The sequence below is a fragment of the Eretmochelys imbricata genome, chromosome 10 (genome assembly GCF_965152235.1).
Source record: "Eretmochelys imbricata isolate rEreImb1 chromosome 10, rEreImb1.hap1, whole genome shotgun sequence".
In the NCBI taxonomy this organism is placed as follows: domain Eukaryota; kingdom Metazoa; phylum Chordata; order Testudines; family Cheloniidae; genus Eretmochelys; species Eretmochelys imbricata.
In genome coordinates, this window is record NC_135581.1 from 25,547,025 (window position 1) to 25,569,004 (window position 21,980).

Here is a 21,980-nt window from a genome sequence, read left to right on the forward strand (position 1 = left end):
TCAACAGATTTTACTTCATGGCAATGGATTATGAAGTGATATTTATATGTTGTTTTCTTGTATAGTTATAGGGATGGCCCAGGTAATCCTCTTAGACATAATTATGAAGGTACTTTAAGAGATCTCCTGCAGTTCTTCAAACCTAGACAACCTAAAAAACTTTATTATCAGCAGGTATGAGTCCTTATTTATACCACTGTGCTTTTGTGCTTTTGTTGCCTTTCAAGTATGTCTGAAGTGTATCTCCTTTTTTCTAGCTTAAAATGAAAATTACTGACTTTGAAAACAGGAGAAGTTTTAAGTGCATATGGCTAAATAGCCAGTTTAGGGAAGAGGTTAGTACAATTTTAGCTACCACCCTGGATTCATTGTAATTTCTTTTCTCATAAGCCTTTGGATAGTATTGTGATAACCATGTGGCATCTTATATAATATTGACTTTTAAGGACTAAACCAAAAACATAAGATTTGTTATGTATTTAGTAATTGTTCCTCTTTGAAATTTTCATTAAGAAGAAGAGTTGCATCCATCCATTGCTTTCTGAGCAGTGCCCTGAAAATGTTATGTGGCTTCCATAATACTGTTTCTAGGAAAAAGAATTAAAAAAAACGCGGGTTTTGTGTACACATTAGTGATCATTATCTGTTGAGCAAGGTCTAGCAATAAGTCAGATTTCAGTGTTTTCTGTGCTTTGATTTCAGTTTCTATAATCATTGATTGTCTCATTTTAATTATTGTGTTGTAAAGGAAATAACACTATATCCAGATAAACATGGGTGTGTACGGGACCTGTTAGAAGAATGTAAAAAAGCAGTAGAACTCTGTGAGAAAGGTTCAGGAAAACTAAGGTAAGTAAAAAAGGTAGCTAAAAAACACAGTTATTTTAAAATATAGATCAATGGATATGACACTGTGGATTTCACCTAAATGAACAATGTTGTGCTTCAAAATACAGTGAAAAATCAAATGCAAGTTAACATAGTCTGTCACTGTGTGCTTAAAAACTGTTAAGGGCTTTAGAGCTCTTAATATGAGCTAAATTCATTTAAAAAAATGATTATGCCACTTCCTAGAATTAAATCCTAGCGACACTTAACATTCATAGATTTCAACTGCAAATTCAAACAAATTACAACGTTTTACTGCATTTTCATGCTATTAATTTTCCAAAATAAAGACGGTCATATAACTGGAGAGACTTCAGAAGATAATTTAAATAAACATCTGTTGGCTTATGCTGCAGATACACTCACTCTTCAGGACTGAGTTTACTGCTTAATTATTCCAAAGTAGGAATACATTTTTAAAATAACCTGTATTAACATTTAATTCTGGATATAGTAATATGCTAAAGATCTAGTAGATACATGTTGCATTGTTTTTTAATTCTTTTCCTGTTCATTTTGGTTTTAAGGCTTCTAGAAATTGTAAGCTACAAAATAATTGGTGTCCATCAGGAAGATGAGCTGTTAGAGTGTTTATCACCAGCCACAAGTCGAACGTTTCGAATAGAGGTAAATGTTTTATCGTTTGTTTTTTGCTCATTAAAGAAATATGAGGCACTTGTTTTTGAGAGGGCTACATTATCCATCCTTAGATTCTGATATTCAAGTATTGTGGCCATTTGAATGAACTAGCTAATTGACGTGATTTTTTTTTTCTTCAAGAGAACCCCTCAAAAAATGGTAGAACCAAGTTACTCCTTCACTTCAGAATACCTTGAAGTTCTTGATCTTGTAACAGTTCCATTCTTACAATAACATTTGAGCATAAAATGTTAACAGGAAATGAAAGCTTTGCAAGGAGCTATCCGTGAGGAAATTGCCTCTTCATCAGTAATTCCAAGATTGACATGGGGACTCATACTGTATATTTTTATGCTTAGGCCCTATTTCCCAAGTTATAAGCCTGTTTGTGCCTGCATACTTTATTCCTTTCCTTCTTAATTAAGGTTAGATTTTTAAGTCAAATTAGATAGGTTGGGTGTGACTTTTCTCAAGATTTGCATTAAATGCCGCTAATCCTTTTTTTTTTTTGTTACTTTAAATAATTTAAGCATTCAGAACTTCACTTACATCAGAACTCATAAGTAGAAAATGAAATTAAGCTGTCAATGCAAATTTGTATTGCAATGAAGCAGGAAAGAGAGCACTGTGTTATTACTCTGGCAGCAAATCATGAGCAGTTCATGAGTAAATCAATGCTCCTGAGGACTCCCAGCTTCTGCTGTCAGTTAAAGAAAAATGGCAAATAACAGAAGTCCATTAGAAATAGGGCCACTTCCATATCACATCAAACAAAAGCTATTTTCAGAAGGAATGGTAAAAAGAAAAGACAACATTTGACCTCTTACAGAACTTCAAGCTAAATGTGAAGTATCTTGCTACAGAGGCCCTACAATTCTAGGTCCCTGCCAGATAAGCCATAGAAGGAATTGTATGGGGTATGGAAAGCCTCTCTGGGGTGGGAAGTTCTCCCCTCACCCTCCACACCCCGACAGAGAAGACTTTTCTAAATGATGTTTTGTCAAATGGAAAACTCCATTTAAGTATGTTGTTGGTCAAATTGTTACTTATGTAAAGACCATTAGTCAGTTTTGCTTTCTGATATTTCAAGTTGATGTTTATTGTGGCAGTTTTAACTTATCATGATCACCATTTTTATATCTTAATATAGGAAATCCCTCTGGACCAGGTAGATATAGATAAGGAAAATGAGATGCTAATCACAGTAGCACATTTCCACAAAGAGGTTTTTGGGACATTTGGAATTCCATTCTTGCTGAGGATACACCAGGTACAGCATATTTCTGTTGTTCCCCTGTGGTGGTATTTAGATAACATTTCTTTAATTTCCTATACAAACAAATGTGTGATAGGTGTCAATGTATGTATTAGAGCATCACCTCTATAGAAATGCTTCTCAGAACTATTCTATTCTGACATTTGTTTTCCATCCGTTCTGACTTACGGAAGAAAATTCAAGCAGAATGGTGATCTTGTGACTAAGTCAATGAACTGGGATTCAGCAGTTTCTGCGTTTTCCACAGACTCCCTGTGTGACCCTGGTCAGGTCATTTAATATCTATGTGCCTCAGTTCCCCATCTGTAAAAATTGAGAAACTTCCTCTCTTGCGTGTGGTTATTTTAATATCGTATATTTAAATTTAATATACAATATTTATAATATTGCCACACCTCTGTTTAGATTGCAGTATCTCTGAGGTGGTGACTGTATTTCTGTATGTGTGTACAGTGCCAAACATATTGAGACCCTGATATCAGTTGGGACTTCGAGGCACAATTGTAATTAAAATATTCCTTGTGGCTTAAAATTTCTCATGATTAGTGTTTGCCAAAAGGTTAATTTTGTGGCTAATATGAAGAAAATTGGCTCTCTTTTTTTAGTGATGGCTGTGAAAAATGAATACTTTTAACTTTCTACAAGCCTCATTCCAACATACCTTCATAGCTCTTACGTCAAAGGGCTTGTTTTTAACACTTAGCATACACTTTATCTTCAAGGACAATGAACCCTGCAAGATTGAAAACAATTGGGTTAGAATTTTGAAAGTTAGCATCTTTTTCTGTTGTTCTTCTCATCTGCCAGTTCATATAAATATTATCTAATTCTGTAAGATTCTTGGACCCAGAAATGTGTGTATTGTCACAGAATTCAGAGAGACTAGTTGTGTGTATTCATATTTGTGATCAGTGCCAAATAAACCTTTAGTACTATTTATAAGGGAGGCTGTTTTGTTTTGTGTTGTTCCTGTTCTTGATGGCTGACTTTTGATTGATCCTTTTCTTTTTTGTGTTTTCCAGTACGTCATCTTTTGTGGGTTTATAAAATAATACAAGGCAGAGTTACTTAATTTCAAAGATAATGCTAGCTGAGAGGAAAAATTCACAGGTTATAGGAATTTAAAATGACAAAGTGCTAGAGAAGATATTTCTATTTTTTTATAACACTGTTTTTCTTCTGGTTGCAATACTTCTTACTTTGTATCTTGGCCTTAGTTGTGCAAACACATCGATCAAATTAGGAACAATTTGCATGCAAGCCAATGATGACCCAGTGTGAATTGAAAATGTAGATTTCACTTACTACCATGTCATAGTAGGTGGTACTGAAATTTCTGTAATAGTTTCTGAAAATAACTGGATAATTTATGTAATTGTACTGCAGTGCAGGATTTGGCAGGAAAATCACAACAGTCACTAAACAAATTTCTCTTTATAATGATGATTTAAATGATATTTTTGATATCTACTGTTAAAAAATTATTAGGGTGAACACTTCAGAGAGGTGATGAAGCGGATTCAAACAATGCTGGACATCCAAGAAAAAGAATTTGAAAAGGTAACATCATGTTGGGGAGAGTTCATATTTCAATTTATTGATCCTGAGTTCAAAATTAAAAAAGCTCTAATACAGTGTACTTAAGGATTATAGAGCAGCTGTTTTACCATAAGAGACTCAGTTTAGATCAAATACTATTGCGTTTTCATCAGATTATGGGATATGGGATGGGAAGAAGGTGCCATGTGGGAACGTTGGAAATAATATTTCATAGGGTTTCCCCTTCCTTTGTTTGCAATATGTGCCACTTCAGATTAATACTCTTTCTGCATTACTATACCAAATATAGGTAGCTGAAAAGACTGTAGAGTTTTATTTCCATCCAGACTCTTAACAGTTTGTTCCTTTTGAAGTTTAAGTTTGCCATTGTAATGATGGGTCGACACCAATACCTAAATGAAGATGAGTATGAAGTGAACTTGAAAGATTTTGAGCCCCAACCTGGTGAGTAGCTGGTTAATTTGACACTATTGTTTTAAATTGCAGCAGTTGCTCTGCTATTTGTTAGTTATGCAGTCATCCCTGACTCAGGAAATAAAAAGGTACATTAGTGTCCACACACTGAATATGCTTTATGTAGTTCACTCATGTATCTGTATATAAATATAAAATGTATACGTACACTGTGTTGTGTGTAGATTAGTTAGCATGGGAGAATATACATTAAGAATGCAAAAATGTGTACTTTCACACTTACAGAACCATTTGTTCCCCCATGAGTCAAATAAAGCATGTGCGCCTAAGTGGCTGAGTACTGGTGAACACACACATGCACACACACAACATATTGTACAAGAGAAGAAACCTGCAATGTAAGCTAAAAGCTTTGCTATATTGCGCATCTTACTCTAGTTCATATAAATATTCGATTTCCTCATTTTTATTGGAATAACATACATATGTAGTATTGCTATATAGTACAAAGCTCCATTCTTATCAGCTTCTTAATTTTAAGACTCCCCCAAAGGTGGTTGAACTCAAATTCTTCTCACCCATTTGTTGTAAAGAGAGACCATAATAAGGGTTCAGTGAAGGTGGAATCAAACAGGAACAGAACGTTAACTAGGGATGTTGTATAGATATACTTTAAGAGATGAGTACTGTGCTGAAATGTAACCTAATCTGTATTTGTCTGTGTACCCTGTTTGCCGTGTTCTTTACTTGACTAATGCTTAGAGCTCCATTCACCATGTTTGCAGAGAGAAGCACAGCCAATACACTCTGTGGGCTTTTTACCCAGGGGAAAGCAAGCCGTGTTTGTACCACAGCCTTCTCTTAGGGGTCCCACTAGGAAAGGGTAGCTTTGAATTTACAATTGAAGCTCCATTGTAAGTTGTGGTGAATCAATGAATGTGTTCCCTGGCCTTGCTACCCATTTTTAGGGACCGTCTCTTCTCTCTCAGTGAAGATGCTACTGCACAGCGAGAGAGCTTCTCCTGTTGGCATAGTTAATCCACTGCCACAAGAGGTGGCAGCTGTGATGACGGGGGAAGCCCTCCCATTGACATAGCGCTTTCTACACCAGGGTTAGATCGGTGTACTTGCATTACTGAAGGATGTGAATTTTTAACACCCCTGATCGATGTAGTTAAACCAATGTAAGTTTATAGTGTAGATCTGGCCTAAGATGTAGCCAGTGTGTAGACTTTTACACATGCTAAACAGGTCATGTTAAACCTGTGTCCTAGACTTTAATCGGACCAGTTTTGCACATGTGTAGACAAGGCACAGCGATTAAGTAGGCTTTTAAAACATGTTAGCTAGCATTCTTATACCACGCCTTTAAATCCTACTCTAGACAAGACCTAAAAAAGAATACTAGTTTCCTGTCATTAATCAGTGGTGAGTAGTGTTATGGTGTGCGATGGTATCTCTTTAAAAGGCATTGATTACATATGTTTTTCTAATGCACTGTCCATTATGCCAAGATGAAAAAGAATTTACTTTTTCAATGGGGAAAATGTATCCGAAGTGCGAGCACACAAACCTTCTAGAGGAAAAAGGTCAAGTATTTCACACTTCAGTCATCACAGTTGGCTGATTTGAATCCAGTGTCAGATCCTTGTTGCTATAGGGTTTTTAAGCTACTGTCGTCTTCATTTCACTCCAAAGAACATTTGATGCATTTTGGACACCTTAAAGGGAGCTCTCTTCCGTTTGTAAGAAATATATAGACAGCATTCTAAAGATATTACAGTGCATAATGAAAACTAACTATTGGCAACACAAAATATTGAATTGGACAGCTGACAAAATTCCTGTATTTTTAATGCTTTCAAAATGTTTGTAAACTTTTTTGGATGACTAAAATCAGGGGCTCAATTGCATGATTTCTTCAAAAACTCCAACTAGAGTTAATTAACATGAGTGTATTTTAATGCTATTAAGTCTAAGGGCTTGTCTTCACTACTGTGCTACATCAGCACCACTGCAGCGTGTCTGGTAAAGATGCACTACATCAACGGGAGAGCTTATATAGCACGGTACGAACACTGCTCTAAGTCGATGTAACTTGCGTTACTTGGCAGGTGGCTTTTTCATATCCCTGAGCAATGTAAGTTAGCAGTCATGTAGACAAGCCCCAAGTAAATCACATGGCAAGAGTGACCTAAAATGTGGTAGTAATAAAGTACAGCCTCCAATACTTGGTATTTCTAAATGGTATTTTCCTCTTCAGAAAAGGCTCAACTTTTCTTTTATTCAGAGAACTATGAAAGCTGATGCATTCAGACTCATGTCTTTGGGCATAAAGTAGTACAGCAATTATTCACTTTTAGCATATTGTCTGTAAAACTGTGGTAACAACAGCTAAGTAGTGTGTATGTATCCAGTAGATCCAAGGACACAGTTTAGGGTATTAGTGGAAATGCAGTGGTTGCTATGAAAACATTCTACAGACTTCTGGAGTGCTTCAGTACTGTAAGAGTCAGGCTGTTCCGTGTAAGGCATGCAAATATTTTGTGCAAATGTAAGGTTCCTACTGTGTCTTAAAAGCTTATTTGGTTTTTTTTTCCTCTTCTAGGCAACATGTCTCATCCAAGGCCATGGCTAGGGCTTGACCATTTCAATAAAGCCCCAAAGAGAAGTCGCTACACTTACCTTGAAAAAGCTATTAAAATCCATAACTGACTTACCCAACCAGTTTGTTCAAGGCAAGGGACAAATGTCAGTGTGTGTGTGCACCTTTTTAACAACAGTAGAACTTTGGTACACGTGCACTATATCTGAAGTCTTCAGCAAGAGGATTTGCTGCTGATGTTAATTTTATTTTGTTGAGGCTGTTCAGTTTGGCTTCTCTGTATCTATTGACTGCCCTTTTTGAGCAAAATGAAGGTGTTTTTATAAAGCTTGGATGCCAATGAGAGTTATTTTATGGTAAACGTAATGCAAGGCAATTGTCAGCATAATGAGGGAAGAGTTAGTAGAACAGTTGACATTGGCAAAATATTTGTCTGTAGTACGTTTATAGATGGCATAAGCTGTCTGGCTGCCCTTCCTGGTGTGGTATTCCCCATCACTGCAGCTAGTAAGTCTTATGTTTAGACTCACATCAGATTTATTTCCTTCAGTTATACTTTAAATGACATTTTTGTGCATTTGTAAATGCAAAAAACCTCACATCATCAATAAATAGCAATCTCTACTTCATTGTGTACATTGTTGGCACTTATTTGGGATTTTTGTCTCCTCCAGCTTCATAGGATCCTTTTTTAATAAACTAGTTCCTATGTTGTTCAGTCACTACTTGCATCCCATTTTGCCAAGTGGATGCTCTGGGTCCTAAAAGATATTTGGGCATTTTTATTCAATTTAAAAACATTGACGAATACCATTGAGAATTACTATGCTGCCTTTTGACAAATAGAATGACACTCAAAGTTGGCAAAAGCAGGATTATAAATATAATTAATTTAGTTAACATGGGAAGAGATGGGAAAAAACACAAGAAATAGCCTTTCAGCACAGAGGGCATGCTCACTAGTGTTTTAGTAAGCTGTTGACTTTGTAAAAAAATAAATAAAAGCAAAAAACAAAACAAAAAAAAACCAAAAAACAAAAATAAATTGTATATTTAATGAACATGTACAATTTAACACTTGGAGGTTAATTTTGTTGGGTGAGTCTGCAAGTGAATTTCACTGATGTTGATATTCATTGTGTGTAGTTTTATTTCAGTCCCCAGACTGCTTCCTTTTATTTTGGAGCTAATGCCAGCTGAGTGTCTAGTTTTGAGTGCAGTACAAATAGAATCAGCAATTCACACTTTTAATTTTACATTCTTTTCCAGTACTTTATTTTGTTTCTGTAGCCGCAGTGTACAACAACTCTTCCTGTATATTGCCTTTTTTGCTGGAAAATGTTGTATGTTGAATAAAATTTTCTATAAAATTTTACTTCGATGAGTGATGACGTGGAGGTTGAAGAAGATTTCTACTCTCCCTGGAAGTACAGTTTTCATTTATAATAAGGTTTTACTGAGATGTATTTTTTTTTCCCAGTATTGCCAATGTATATCCCTGGATTTGGTTGGTTTTTGGGTTTCGGAGCGGTCTGGGAGGGATTGTTTTGTTTTGTGAATTTTTTTGATTCTGTTTCTTTTGTTGGTGTTTTGCCTCTAACTAGTCACATTCGAGCTTAGGAAATAAAAGGTTTTCCAGGAGGGAACCATGTACAAATAAGATGAATGAAAAATTATTTTACTAGTTTGTTTGTAAAGCTGTAGTAGAGTCTTTGTAGTAGACTTGACTCTGCCTGCCTTGTACAAAACTTTTGTTGTCCAGAATCTCAAATCTAATATTATAAATGGTGTAAAGTAAAATCTGGAGTCTCTAAAGGTAAGCTCTCAATAGATTTATAGATTATTGCTGTAATGTGTTCCTTGTATTCATAATCAAAAACATTCTTAGAAGCTTACTTTCATTAGACCTGTCAATAAACATTTAATAGGGGTTATATACGTGATGGCCTTTATAATTTTTTCTGAAATTGAATATGGTTGTTGTCAAAAACAGCAGGAGTGTTTTGTTTTTTAACTAAATCTGTAGTGCCCCCCCATTTCAGTTTTAAAATGAATTTAATTTCCTGCTTCTGGTTTTAACTATCCGTGTAGTGGGAGATTTTTTTGTTTTGTTTTTGTAATTGTATGTTGTGTTGCTTTTAATTATGTTTATTTCCAATCAAGGTAAACCCAAGTTTATATTAGTTTTGTCCTCCATTTTATCCATTTCAGGTGGATAAAAGTGGTTTAAATAGCATGCCTTGAGGAAGTAAAGATTTCCTTTGCTTCATGTGTGTGTTAACTGGTGAGGGTTGTGCTATAATCCAGGGCAAACTGGTGCTTACAGAAAGCTCAGATTGTACTTTAGATGTTCTTTAGTTGTGCCATCCAGAAGTAATGGGCGCGCTCTACATTTCTTGGATGTAAATGTTAGGATAGCCTAGTATAGAATCCACCTTGCTCTTGAAAATCATTGAGCCTTCAGAGTCACACAAAGTAGTAACACGGACTGTGGCCTGTTTTAGAAGATATCTCAAGTAATCATAACTGCTTTTTATACTTCAGAAGAGAACATCCATTTCACTTTTGTACTAGTAAGTTCTTGGGTGCCTTTTAATGTCAGATCTGTAGTTTTACTTGCTTCACTGTCATGTACTTATTGGTAGCACTAGTGCACCAGTTTTGAAAGGGCCCCACATATGTAAAGCATTTTGTTCCTTCCAACTTTTTCTGTCATTGAGGTTTTCTGAGAAGATTTGGAGCACAGTAACTTGCTATTTGAGGAGGGAAAGGTTTAGAGACTTTGTTGAAGGAGTGAATGTTTGAAATACCTAACACTATGAAGAGCAGAGTATGGTAGGGTATTATCTCAGATGCATTCTCCTTGTTTAATTCTTTTTAAGAATTTACAATTCTTTAATCTTCAAAATAAGGATGATTTCAATTTTGAGTTTGTATTTTGGATCATAGATGAGTAGTAGACACAGACTGCATTAAATTACAGTGGTAAAACAAGAAAATAAGTCAAGCACTGTTATGCAGGATCACATATTTATTACAATGGGTAACCTAAATTCCTTCTATAAAAATAGAAAAAAATGTTACTGATATTTATATAGTGCTTTTCATTCCAAAGGATCGCAAAGTGCTTTACCAGTTCTATACATACAGCACCACTGATAGCATCACATCTGGAGTTTGGTGTGGCAAGCAGTGAGCACACTTAACAGTGGTGAGGAGGGGTTTGGCCGGCCCCACCAGCCAAACCCCCTACTGGTACAAATCAGGCAGGGTTTGTGTTGACACACATGCATAGTAAACTACATGGAACTCAGCATACTATATCTACCTCAGCCCTTCACCCTTCTGAGTTGACGCTACTGGGCTGTGAACCTGTAGTTCCAGAGAGTCTTTAAGTGTCTCAGACCTGAGGCTTGGACTAGTCAGTGTGTCCTCTGGGTTTCGTGCTGGCTGTGGTTGTCAGTATGTAGATCTAAGCTGTGCTGTGTTTTTGCTATCTAGTATCCTGGTAGAAACCATATTCTGTAGGAACTGTACATATTGTAAATAAAATAACTAGGATAACACTGAACCTGTGTCTGTGTCCACTCATTTGCTTTTCTATTAGAAATTTAATGACCTTGAATCAAAAGCTACTGAACTGCTCAGAAGTCAAGACAACTTGGTCTTGATTGTAGACTTGGATTTTTCAGAATGCATCACAATCCCTTGGAAAGTCTAAGCATTTCTTGAAGTGTTTTTCTATCAAAAATGGTCTTCATGATACAAAAGGTAGTGCTGGCCAGAGGACAGACAATTCCTTTTCACAGCAACTTTTGAGGTTTTGAAATATATTTTTTTTCCACATGGGAACAAAACCAAAGCCTTTCAAACGTTCTCAAACAGGGACTTGTCAACATTCATATTTTGGGTGGAAACTAGCTCTGTGATTTGGAAGGAGGAGTGTGTATGTCTGTTCTGGAGGTCAGAGCACTGGCCTGGCATAGGAGTCCCAGATCCTTTCTATGCCCAATGCAAGGGACTTGAACTTGCATCTCCCACATCCCAGTGCCCTAACCGTCAGGCTATAGCGTGAATCTCTTTGTCAAAAAAACTTCCCAATAAAAAGTTTGTCTAAATAGATAAATCTCCATGAAATGCGTCTGCTTTGCATCATCGTATTTCAGCCAAGTTTCACTTTGGTGCAAATGTTCCAACTAGCTCTGGAAAATGGCTATTATAAGTCTAAAATCAGATGTGAGAAACTTCTTGTTTTTCTCCCCATTTTACAGAGCTTCCTGCTAGGAAAGAGAGTAACTTCGAAACTGAACTATAACCTTTTGAAAGCAAAAACTGTTTCCTATTTCACAACAGGATTTTGTAAAGGAGACCAATTAAGAATCCTATTTTAAATGTCTTAGTGAAAGATACTGTAAAATCCTTTTCATGAGTGAGACTTCAAAGATGGTCTCAAAATGAAAACAGAATGAGTGCCGCACTCTAAATGTGTATGACCTACCAGGTGACTTACATAGAATATATTGCACAAAGCTTGTGCAGTGCTGCTGAAAACAGCTGGCATGTCTGAACTTCCCATTCATTTGACTGCTGGTTCCATAAGAAACTGCTCTGGCTACAGTGTGATCTGTGTAATTCTGAAGAACCCATGCAACAGAGACAAAGATTAAGCAGTGCCAGCTCAATGAATAGAAGTAAAAATGTTTTAAATGCCATTTTCAATGTTTTATCTAAATTGAGGTTGTGAGCACTTGCCTGCTATTTTGCAGTGCCTAAACTTTTGCCCCCCAAAAAAGATGGAAAACATCACCACCGCCTTGGGATCTGAAATTTCTCATGCTTTGTTCTCAGCCCAGAAGTAAAATTTTAGGATAGTCCATCTGCAGAAAATGAGCTCACAGCTGCAAGTTTTTCAGTACACTTCAATTCCTGTTGAGCTCATAAGATCATATTCAATAAGTGCCTTTTAATGTTACCTAGTCGTGAAAGTATTTCTGTACAACCCCATGACTTCAATTCAGGCAGCTGGACTGCTCTGCCACTTGCTCTGTCACAAGTAAACAAATCGGGCTGTTTAGAAGCACCCTCATTCTAGCTTACCTATTAAGCAAAGGGAGGGTCTGTGTTTTTCTTCTGCAAAGCAAATTTTTCAGTTCAGGATTTAAGGTGATTTTCAGGCAAAATGATACCATAGAAACAAGAGGAAGGGAAGAACAGTCATCCATCCTGCAGTTCCATGGTGATATAATCAACATTGTGGTGACTATTTCCCTTGGGGCCAAATTCTCTGTACACTGGATCTTCTGTGGCTGGATAGCTATAACACTTCCCTCTCACTCATCTCTGCAGAGGGGTAAGTGCACCTGTTTCAATCTGATGCATCCATTTCTAAAAATAGACTCTTGTTGGTATTTTATTTCCTATGGGCAAAATTTGAAGGTCTGGGTACCACCCTGTTCCACCTAGATCATTCTTCCAATGGACGGGGAGATAAGAAAAACAGTCTCCAGCCCATAAGAGTATTCTGACCATGACCTAGCATCTGAGCATCCCAAACTTAAATACACTGCATTTTTAAAGGCGTTGTCTGCAATAGAAAATGCTGTACCTACATTCTATCAATAGCATAAACACTAGTGTAGACAGGGCTTAAGCATTTTTACCAGCTGCTCTGAGCATCTTTGCATGACATGGTGGTAAAAGCCACTGAGCCCTGTCTGCATTAACAGTTGTTCCATTGCTAGCACAAGTGCAACTGCTGGAAAATGAGCACATTCTAGCAGAGATGCACCTAAAGATGGTCATAAGATGTAGTTGGCTTAAATCAAGCTTTTTAGACTGGGTATCTTTACCTAAAACTGGCCTCAGCAGCTTCCTATTTCCTTTCCCCTGAAACATTTTGTGATCGAAACAGCGTAGTCACAGGAAGATGGATACAAGTCTCAGGTGTTATGAGAACTCCTACTGATGCTAGAAACTCATCTTATGCTTCCAAAGCAATTATGACTGAAAAGGTGACTTTGGCCCAGAAATTCAAGGAGGAAGAAAAAAGCAGTTAATTGTATTTCTCCTGCAGCTCGCTTTTTTGTCTTATATACAAGCTGATGTATATCTATTCACAAAAATCTGCCTTGCAGTTCTGTAGCAAGAAGGATTGCTTGTGCTTACAAGGTGCTCTTGGACTTTTCACTTCAACCCACGTTTTTCTCTCTGTAGAGCTTCTTTTCCAGAGGATGAGCAGGGACCCTGAAAAATATATTCCGTGCACACACAACCATTCCATCTCTTCCCAGGACTCTCAGAAAAGTTGGTACTCCACTCTTCTTCCCATAGCCACAAATTGCCCTTCTGAATCTCTTCTCCAATCCAGTCTAGATCTTTCTCTAGCAGCCTGGATAGAGTCTGAGCCACAGGCTCTAGTGGCTATGGGGCTATCTGATTAATTAGTAATTAAGCCCTTAAGGGTATGCCTACACTGCAGCTGGAAGCAAGCCTCCCAGCCTGGGTAGAGAGTTGTGCTAGAGAGGCTCAAGCTAGCATGCTAAAAATAGCTGTGTGAATGTTGCAGCACTGATGGAGAGAGCTTGGACCCAGTGTGTCAGGTGGACTTGAGCTTTGGTGACTAGCCTTAGCCTCTGCCAGTTTCGCAACATCCCCACAGGTATTTTAGCATGTTAGCACAAGCTGAGATAACATGTCTGTCTGCCCAGACTGGGAGGCTTCTCCCAGCTGCAGTGTAGGCATACCCTTAATGTCCTGTAGCAATCTAGTCTCTTCCAGTCTCTAGTAATGTATAGGCAACTTACTGCTGTGGACAGAAACTTTTCACCCACAACATCCCCAATCCCTTAGATCTCAGAGCTCTTCAAGCACAGCTGAATTGTGGGTTGTCAGCTATCACCCTTCATAGAAAAGTTTTTAAACTCAGCAGTTTGCAGGAAAGTGGAATTGGGGTGGGGGGGACCCTCCCCTCCCACCTATCAAACATATTTGGATATAGCTCTCCTCAAATCAAAGCTCTACCTCATGGTCCCCCTCAGGTCCTGTCCATCCCTGGCTGCTGTTGCCGTTCTCAGCATGATTATTTCCACATATAAGTTGGGAGAAAGAGCTACTCTCACCTGTTAAGAGAAACCGTTTCAGATCTTCCATGAGGATTCAGTGCCTGGTGTTCAAGTCATCTATCACTTGGAAATTGCCCTACCGAGTTTTTGCCCATCTCCTAAATCCTGTGCTTTGGCACAAGTTAGATGTGGTAAGAGTCCTTAAGTTCTATTTACATAGAACCACCTAGTTAAATGAGCTTGTGTTCACTTGCATTCCCTGATGTCATGCTCAGCAGCTCAAGAAGTTTGAAGCAAACAGTCTAGCTCTGAAGAACTTAATTTTGACTGATTCTGGTATTTTATCTCCCATTAAGTCTACAAAAGAAAGGGGGAGGAGAGAGAAGTTTTATCATGAGACACTTCCCTGACGTGATAGAATATTCACTTGGATCATGACAGATGATCTAGGACGAGGGTAAGAGAGGTGGATAACTAGCCTGAACTGCTCAGGGCTCCTTTAGTTCTCAAATCACAATAATAATTTAGTTCTAATAAGAACAGACTTTTTTTCAGTTTTTGATTATAGTTTATCTACATGAGCAGAGAGGACTATAGGATATGAAGATAGTTCAGCCAGGTAGAGTGGGTATTTTGTTTCCAGGTGCTTTAACACTACCGCTACCTTTGATGTTGATCATGCCAAAAAAGAATCCTCTCTTCGAGCCGTTAAGTTCTATAGCACAAGGGGCTAAGTAACCAGGCCTTTTTGTCACATTTCCCCTCATTCCTTGAAGTCCTGAGGAAGGTCCAATGGGAAAGAGGCTACCCTGCCTGCTTGTATTGCCAGAGTGGTCCCAGAAATCATGATTCAGGAACTTTAATAGAGTGTCTCATGCTTTTAACTTAGCTAATCTGGTCTTGAAGATCCCCTTTCACCTTTAGACCTAGGATCTCGAAACTCAAAGGCCTGCACAATGACAGATGAAATAGAATCTCATGGCGCTTCCTCTGAAGTCATTTCTACTGTGCTAAAAATGATAGAAACTTAGATTTTTCCTCTACCTTGCGGCAAAAGACTAGAATTCTGTCACCTGTCTGCTCATTTTACTTTATTTTATTTATTTTATTTTATTTTATTCAGGAGGGGATTGGCTTTAAGACCTTAAACATTGTAGGATCTTGGGGATACTGAATTGTTTTACTCAGTTTGTACAGCACCTGATCTCAATTTGGGTCCCTAGGACTGTTATAATATAAATAAGCCTTATATACCTACAAACTGGCACAGGTTTAACTGAAGGTACGTTTTTTAAGATTTTAGTTAAACTGGTTTAAGTTTGTACATAGACAATCTTCTTTTGGTGGAAGAATAGAGTATTGGGGGTTTTTTAAGTAGTAAGCTAAACAAATCAAACCTATAATGGTTCAAAAAAGAACTAGATAAATTCATGGAGGATAGGTCCATCAATGGTTAATAGCCAGGATGGGGTCCCTAGCCTCTGTTTGGCAGAAGCTGGGAATGAGTGACGGGGGATGGATCACTTGATGATTACCTGTTCTGTTCATTCCCTCGGGGGCATCTGGTATTTGCCACTGTCGGCTAGATGGACCTTTTGGTCTTATAGCTGTTCTTATCTGTATGCGCAAACCTACACCCATTTTACTGAAACAGTTTTAAAACACACCATTAGTTAATCTGATGTCAAATAGATCAGCTCTAAGTCATCAAAAAAATTACAAGCTCTCAGGAACTTCACTGATGGAACTTCCCTATCCTACTTGTAGCATGTTCCCAAAAGCAGTAGAATTAAACCTCCATGCGCGGTCATTTTCTCAAGATTGCACCCTCAATTATAAAAGTCTAGCCAGCTGAAAGACCAAGAACACAGTTCAGGTTTGAGTGTGAACGGATATTTATTAATGAGATTAAATGTATCCTATAGGGAAACATGTCCTCAATAAAATCTGTGCTAACCTATTAGTCTTTGGTTAGCTTCCACAGGTACGACTGAAGGCACAGCTCGGGGACAGTGATAGTGCCATAGGGAGTATGGAGGACATAATTAGTGCATTTCTCACAGCGGCCATTGCACTGGATGGACATGCTTTATCATTGTTTGTAAAACTATAAATAAATAAATGGACCCGAGGTCATTCGCTAGTGACCAGGCATGAGAAGAACAGAACTCTGCTCAATTTTCAGGTTGAGTTTGCAGGGTTGCTGGTTAGAGATAAATAGCCTCCTAGCTGTAAACTGCACCACCTTCCCGTGGTGTAACTGCCAGACAAAATAGGGAGTCCTTCGGAAGCTGCTTTTTTTTTTTTTTTTTTTTAAGTCTCTTCAGAGTCAGAATTTACTTTGTTACCCACCTGGAATGTAAAATTTCTGGGTGTGGAGTAGTTTAGAAGAGAGAAGAAATCATAGCACCATTGTTTGAATCTTCCCCCTTTTTTTTTTTTCCTCAAAATAATATTGAATGATTAGATAAATACTGCAGCTTACCCTGCAAGTGTAATCTCCATTCCATTTAAATGGGGGTATTTCCCTTTGGGTCAATTGATGGCCTTATATAAAAGTATTGGTAATAATGGTCAGGCTTCAGAAATGAGGGGCTCCAATACTCTCAGTGCTGTCTGAGTAATGAATTTCAGCTAGATGAAATGGAAGAATTTAAGGGAATATTTTTGAGACGCCTTTTGCTAATTGCCCAGCTTGGCAAGCATTGTAGTGTGCAACTGCCCCACCAGCCATGCTGGCCAGATGAGGTCCTTCCTGGATTAGATGGAGTATTGGACCTCCCGAGCCTCTGGGGAGAAGAGACTGCAGGTACCGCTACAGATTAGTCATAGAAGTGTGGACAATGACAGAGACTTCCCAGAGGATACAGGTGAAGGGGTGTGACCGGGATGAGGAGCAGTACCCTGTGAAAGTGAAGGAAATGTGGCAGACATACCGCAAGGCCAGGGAGTTCAATATTCGATCTGGTGCCAAGCTGCAGACCTGCTGCTTTTACACACAGCTGAATGCTATATGTGGTGGAGTCACCAGCATCCCACAGACTGCCATGGATGCCTTGATGGACCCTAAGATAGAGACCCTTGCTATGAACAACGAGGAGGAGCAGGAGGAAGGCCATGCAGTGGAGGGGTCGCACTGAGCTGTGAACCACAGTCTAGCCAGTCCCGCCAGCTGAGTACAGAAAAGCCTGATCCAGGGGAAGGAACTTCGGATAAGTGTGTGCATGCATCCTCCGATAAATGTGAAGATGGCTCCCAGCCCAACCCCAAATTAGCAGGACATAGGTATCTGCTTTTCATTGTTTTACTCAAACAAGAAGAGTTAGGGGTACAACTAACTTAGGGATAGGTGTCTGCTTTTCTTTCCCCTATAGGATTAGTGGAGAGCCATGTGAAGCAGTTTGCTTATGTACTCAGGGATATCCCTTGTATCCTCTTGAGAGATCTCAATGAAACTTTCATGGAAATACTCTGCAATCCTCTCCCTAAGGTTTCTACAGCTTGCTGCCTTAATTCCTGTGTCTGCGGTAGGACGCTTTCCCATCCCACTCCCCTGTGACTTTGGCAGACACCACTGCAGTAAATGGGATGATAGCTTCTGGGCCTGGGCCGCTTCGGGGTGCCAGCAGCAGCTGTGATCTCTGTGCCTTTATTACCCTCAGAAGTGAGAGATCCACTCAGATCACCAGGGCCTTTGGAAAGTAGGGCCATTACTCGGTGCCCTGGCCCTGTACTCATGCCCAAGGAAATAGGGGCCAACTTTTTTTTGTTTGTTTCACCCAAACAATTCCCTTTCCCCACCCCCCACCCCCACCCCAGCAGGCTGTACTCATCATGGCTGTAGCTGGACAATGGTGGTGTGCAGAGGCTGAAGAAGCTGAAGTGTCAATAAGCTTGTCTTACTTAAAACTCTTATGGGAATAAGGGATGGGAGTACTGAAATTTATCTTTTGCTTTCCACTATAAATTCAAATGACGCATCTGTCTGTTTTGTCTATAGCTGCCACCGTTGTGGCTTTGAGGGGTGCCTGCACCACATCCAGGGAACACCTGACCTTAAGGCAGTGGAGGAGAAAAAAGTGGATTAGGGAGGACCTGTTCAATGAGATCCTGCAAACCAGTGCTTCATCGGACCTTGAATGGAGAGCCTGGAGGGTGAATATAGCAGACAGCCTGGAGAAGGGAAGAGTGGATAGGAGAGAGATCCAGGTTTTCCAGCAGGTAAAAGATTGGTAGATTGGCATAATGGGGCTTGTCAGGCTGCAAACGTAAATGCTCCAGGCTCTCGTTGACCTACCCGTCCAGCAGTCACATGCGTGCCTCCCTTTGCAGTCAATGGAGAATCACATTTCAGCAGTCCCCTGCATCCCTCCCTCCCAACATTCCATGTGGCATCACGGGTTGCATTCCTATCCTACCACTTCACTGTGGGGGACTGTGAGGACCACCACAGCTTCACCTATGCTGAGCTGTGATAGCCACGCCTGGTGTATGTTTGGCTGAAGTGGACACGTTTTTCTAGCATTCTAATTTTATATTCTGTTTTGTTTTTCACTGTTTTACTTTTTCTGCACATTCTTTGCACTTTTTTGTTACACAATAATTTTTTTGAGATAAATTCATCTTTATTACTTCATGACATAAATGAATGCCGAGCACTATCTAAAGCGCACAGGAGTTAGAATTGAACAGGACCACAGAACTCGTAGGTTGAGTGCAAAATATGTAATATTTATAAATGTGCAGTAAGCACTGCATAATTCACAGGTTCATTGAAAGACTCTGTGATAGTCACAAATGTACACCAAGCACGGCACAAAACTTCAGGGCCAGGTACCATGCTGTCCAGCACAGCGCATTACCATGACTATCTGTTAAAAGTGCTCTTTCGAAGCCTCTCTCTGCTGCATAGCTTCACATTGAGCAATTCTAATGGCTGTTGTGTCTGGCTGTTCAAAGTCAGCAGACAGCCGCTCCCGCTCCGCACGACCACCCCAGCAGCAGCTTTTCCCACTTTGTCTCAGAAATATGGTGCAGGACCCAACAAGGAGCTATTACCACTGAGATATTTTTCTCACCGAGATCTGATCTAGTGGGTAAATGCCACCACCATCCCTTCAATGTACCAAAAGCACATTCAATTGTCATTCTATACCTTCGGAGCTGGTAGCTGAATTTTATCTTGGAGCTGTAGAGCTGGCCAGTGTGTGGCTTTGTGAGCCAGGGCAGCAAGAGGTAGGCTGGTTCTCCAAGCATCACTATTGGCATTTCAACATCACCAATGGCAATCTGCCAGTTAGGGGGGAATGTCCTGCCTTGAAACTTCCTGAACACGCCTGTGTCTGAGCATCATGCACCTCTGACCAGCCCACCATCAGCAGTGACCCATCAGTGCTTGCATAAGCATCAAAATATAGCCCTTTCTGTGGGTGTCATCTGTGGCAAGGTGGGCTGGGGCCAAAATAAGGATGTGCATGCTGTCTGTCACCCCACTGCAGTTTGGGAACCCCATAGCTGAAAATCCATCCATGATGTCCTGATGTTGCTAGGAGTCACACTTCTGTGTAGCTGGGTACGATTAATGGCCCTACCCACTTGCATGACAACAGCCTCCACTGGATTTTCCAACTGCAAAATGATTCCCCACTGACCAATAGCAACTCAGCATTGCAAGCTTCCACAGTGCAATTGCCACTCGCTTCTCAGCTCTCAATGCAGCTCTCATTCTGGTGTCCATGTGCTGAAGGGCTGGGCTGAGCACACAGATCCAGGAATGTTGCCTTTTGCATCTGGAAGTTGTGCAGCCACTGATCATTGTCCCTAACCTGCTTTGTGATGCAATCCCACCAGTCAGGGCTTGCTCCTCAGGCCCAGAGGTGGCACTCCACCGCCTGGAGCTGCTCCATGAATGCCCCCAACAGCCTTGAATTGGTTTTCACAGTGTCCCTTCACAGTCTGTCCTGAAAGAAATCATGTGCCCAGTGTTGCGGTACTTCCTGAGGCTTTGCAAATACCAGAGGAGTGCTCATCCTCTGCAACTTTCATGACAGTAGCGCAGAGCTGTGTGGGTTCCTTTCCTTAGTCAGAGATGGCTGACACTGACAAGTGCCGGGGGGAGATGGTTCAAAGGGAAAAAATTATGGGCTACGGATGACATTATCGGGTGAAGGAAATGATGGGAAATTGACCCCTATCTCCCAGAGTTCCCGGCATGACTCATTTCTACTCCATACACATTGCAAAAATCCTCCAAAAGGTATTGCCCCAGAGAGTGGTGCATGACATGCTGGGATACCTACCCATGGTGTGCCACGCTTTGCATCAACACAAGTACTCGTGGTGCGAATGCAAATTGCTGATGCCAGCAACCAAGTGTTCACACGTACCAGTGATATAATACCTGTGATGGCATTACGCCAGCGTAACTTGCATCAATTTAGTGTACACACAGCCCCAGTTTTGCTACTGGTTTGTGTTATGACCAGTTCTCTGCCTGTTTCGTCCTCATGCAACAGATATGGAGCAAAGCTAACAATGTTCGTAACCAAGATCCTTGGCTGCAGGTGCCATAAGGGCCAAATATTGTGTATCATCATTTTCACTTTATCCTCTAGCAAAATAGAGACGTGAGTCCTCCTTTACATCAGAGAGTTGTTGTGAGGCTTGCGTAATGCAGCTTTACAGAGCAACTTGACATCTTCTGATCAATAGTAGCTTTGAAAGTACAAGCCGTTAGTACAGAGCTACCTAGGTATTTCTGAGGGCCCACAGATATCACAACTTTAGTACCTCACAGGGTTGGTCTGGAAATGAAAAGATCCTTTTGGCCCACCTGGAAAATCATAGATTTGAAATGATCTAGGCTGGAGCAGAAGAGATCTTTGTACAGCACTACAAGGTAAGTGTGCTGGGTCCACTGCAGTCCCTAGAGCAGATACTTCTGCCTCCTAATTCTTCTCCTAGTTCTTGGCCTTGGAATTGAGCAGCGGCAGAAGGATGGGTTGTACCTGCAGAACTGTGTTGCAGATAAGTTGAGAGAACAGTGTCCGCGGGCTGCAGTGGGTTATGTAGGGGCCCACTCACGTGGAAAGCCACTGTGGGCTATGGGAAAGTCTCTCTCTCTCTCTCTCTCTCTTTCTTTGAAAGTCCTTCCTAATCCTACTAGAAATGAATTATTCTAACTTTGACTCATGATCTGTGACTGCAGCCAGGAAATAAAAGATGTCTATTGTCAGAAGTCCTATGTGTCGCACCCTTATTACATTCCTCGGGGAACCCCACCACATCCTAACGGTGTATCTTTGTTCCTTTCCTCTCCCCAGTATCCTTATTCACTCTCCGGCTTCCAGCTGGAGGAGACTCCTTATGTCACACATTGTTAACATTTGAGGGTGTTTAGTCAGGCTCTTTATCCAAAGGGATGTGCATTGTGAGGGCAGGTAATGTTGACTGTTAAGTATGAGAGAGCGCTTTTTTTTTTTTTTTTTTTTTTTTAAATCTCCTTTGCAGAAAGGAGGTGTGGATACTTGTCACTAGA

General features: G+C 39.9%; 1 protein-coding gene across 1 annotated transcript in view; it reads left to right on the forward strand.

The window, feature by feature from the left end:
- USP7 (ubiquitin specific peptidase 7) overlaps window positions 1-10,953 on the forward strand; it is a 102,272-nt gene extending 91,319 nt beyond the window's left edge. Inside the window, exons 24-31 of the mRNA XM_077829103.1 lie at window positions 66-174; window positions 258-335; window positions 749-849; window positions 1,416-1,515; window positions 2,678-2,797; window positions 4,292-4,363; window positions 4,717-4,807; window positions 7,386-10,953. Of these exons, the coding sequence (XP_077685229.1) occupies window positions 66-174; window positions 258-335; window positions 749-849; window positions 1,416-1,515; window positions 2,678-2,797; window positions 4,292-4,363; window positions 4,717-4,807; window positions 7,386-7,492 (778 nt within the window). The 3' untranslated portion in view covers window positions 7,493-10,953. The remainder of the gene's footprint in view (window positions 1-65; window positions 175-257; window positions 336-748; window positions 850-1,415; window positions 1,516-2,677; window positions 2,798-4,291; window positions 4,364-4,716; window positions 4,808-7,385) is intronic.
- Window positions 10,954-21,980: the final 11,027 nt, after the last annotated feature.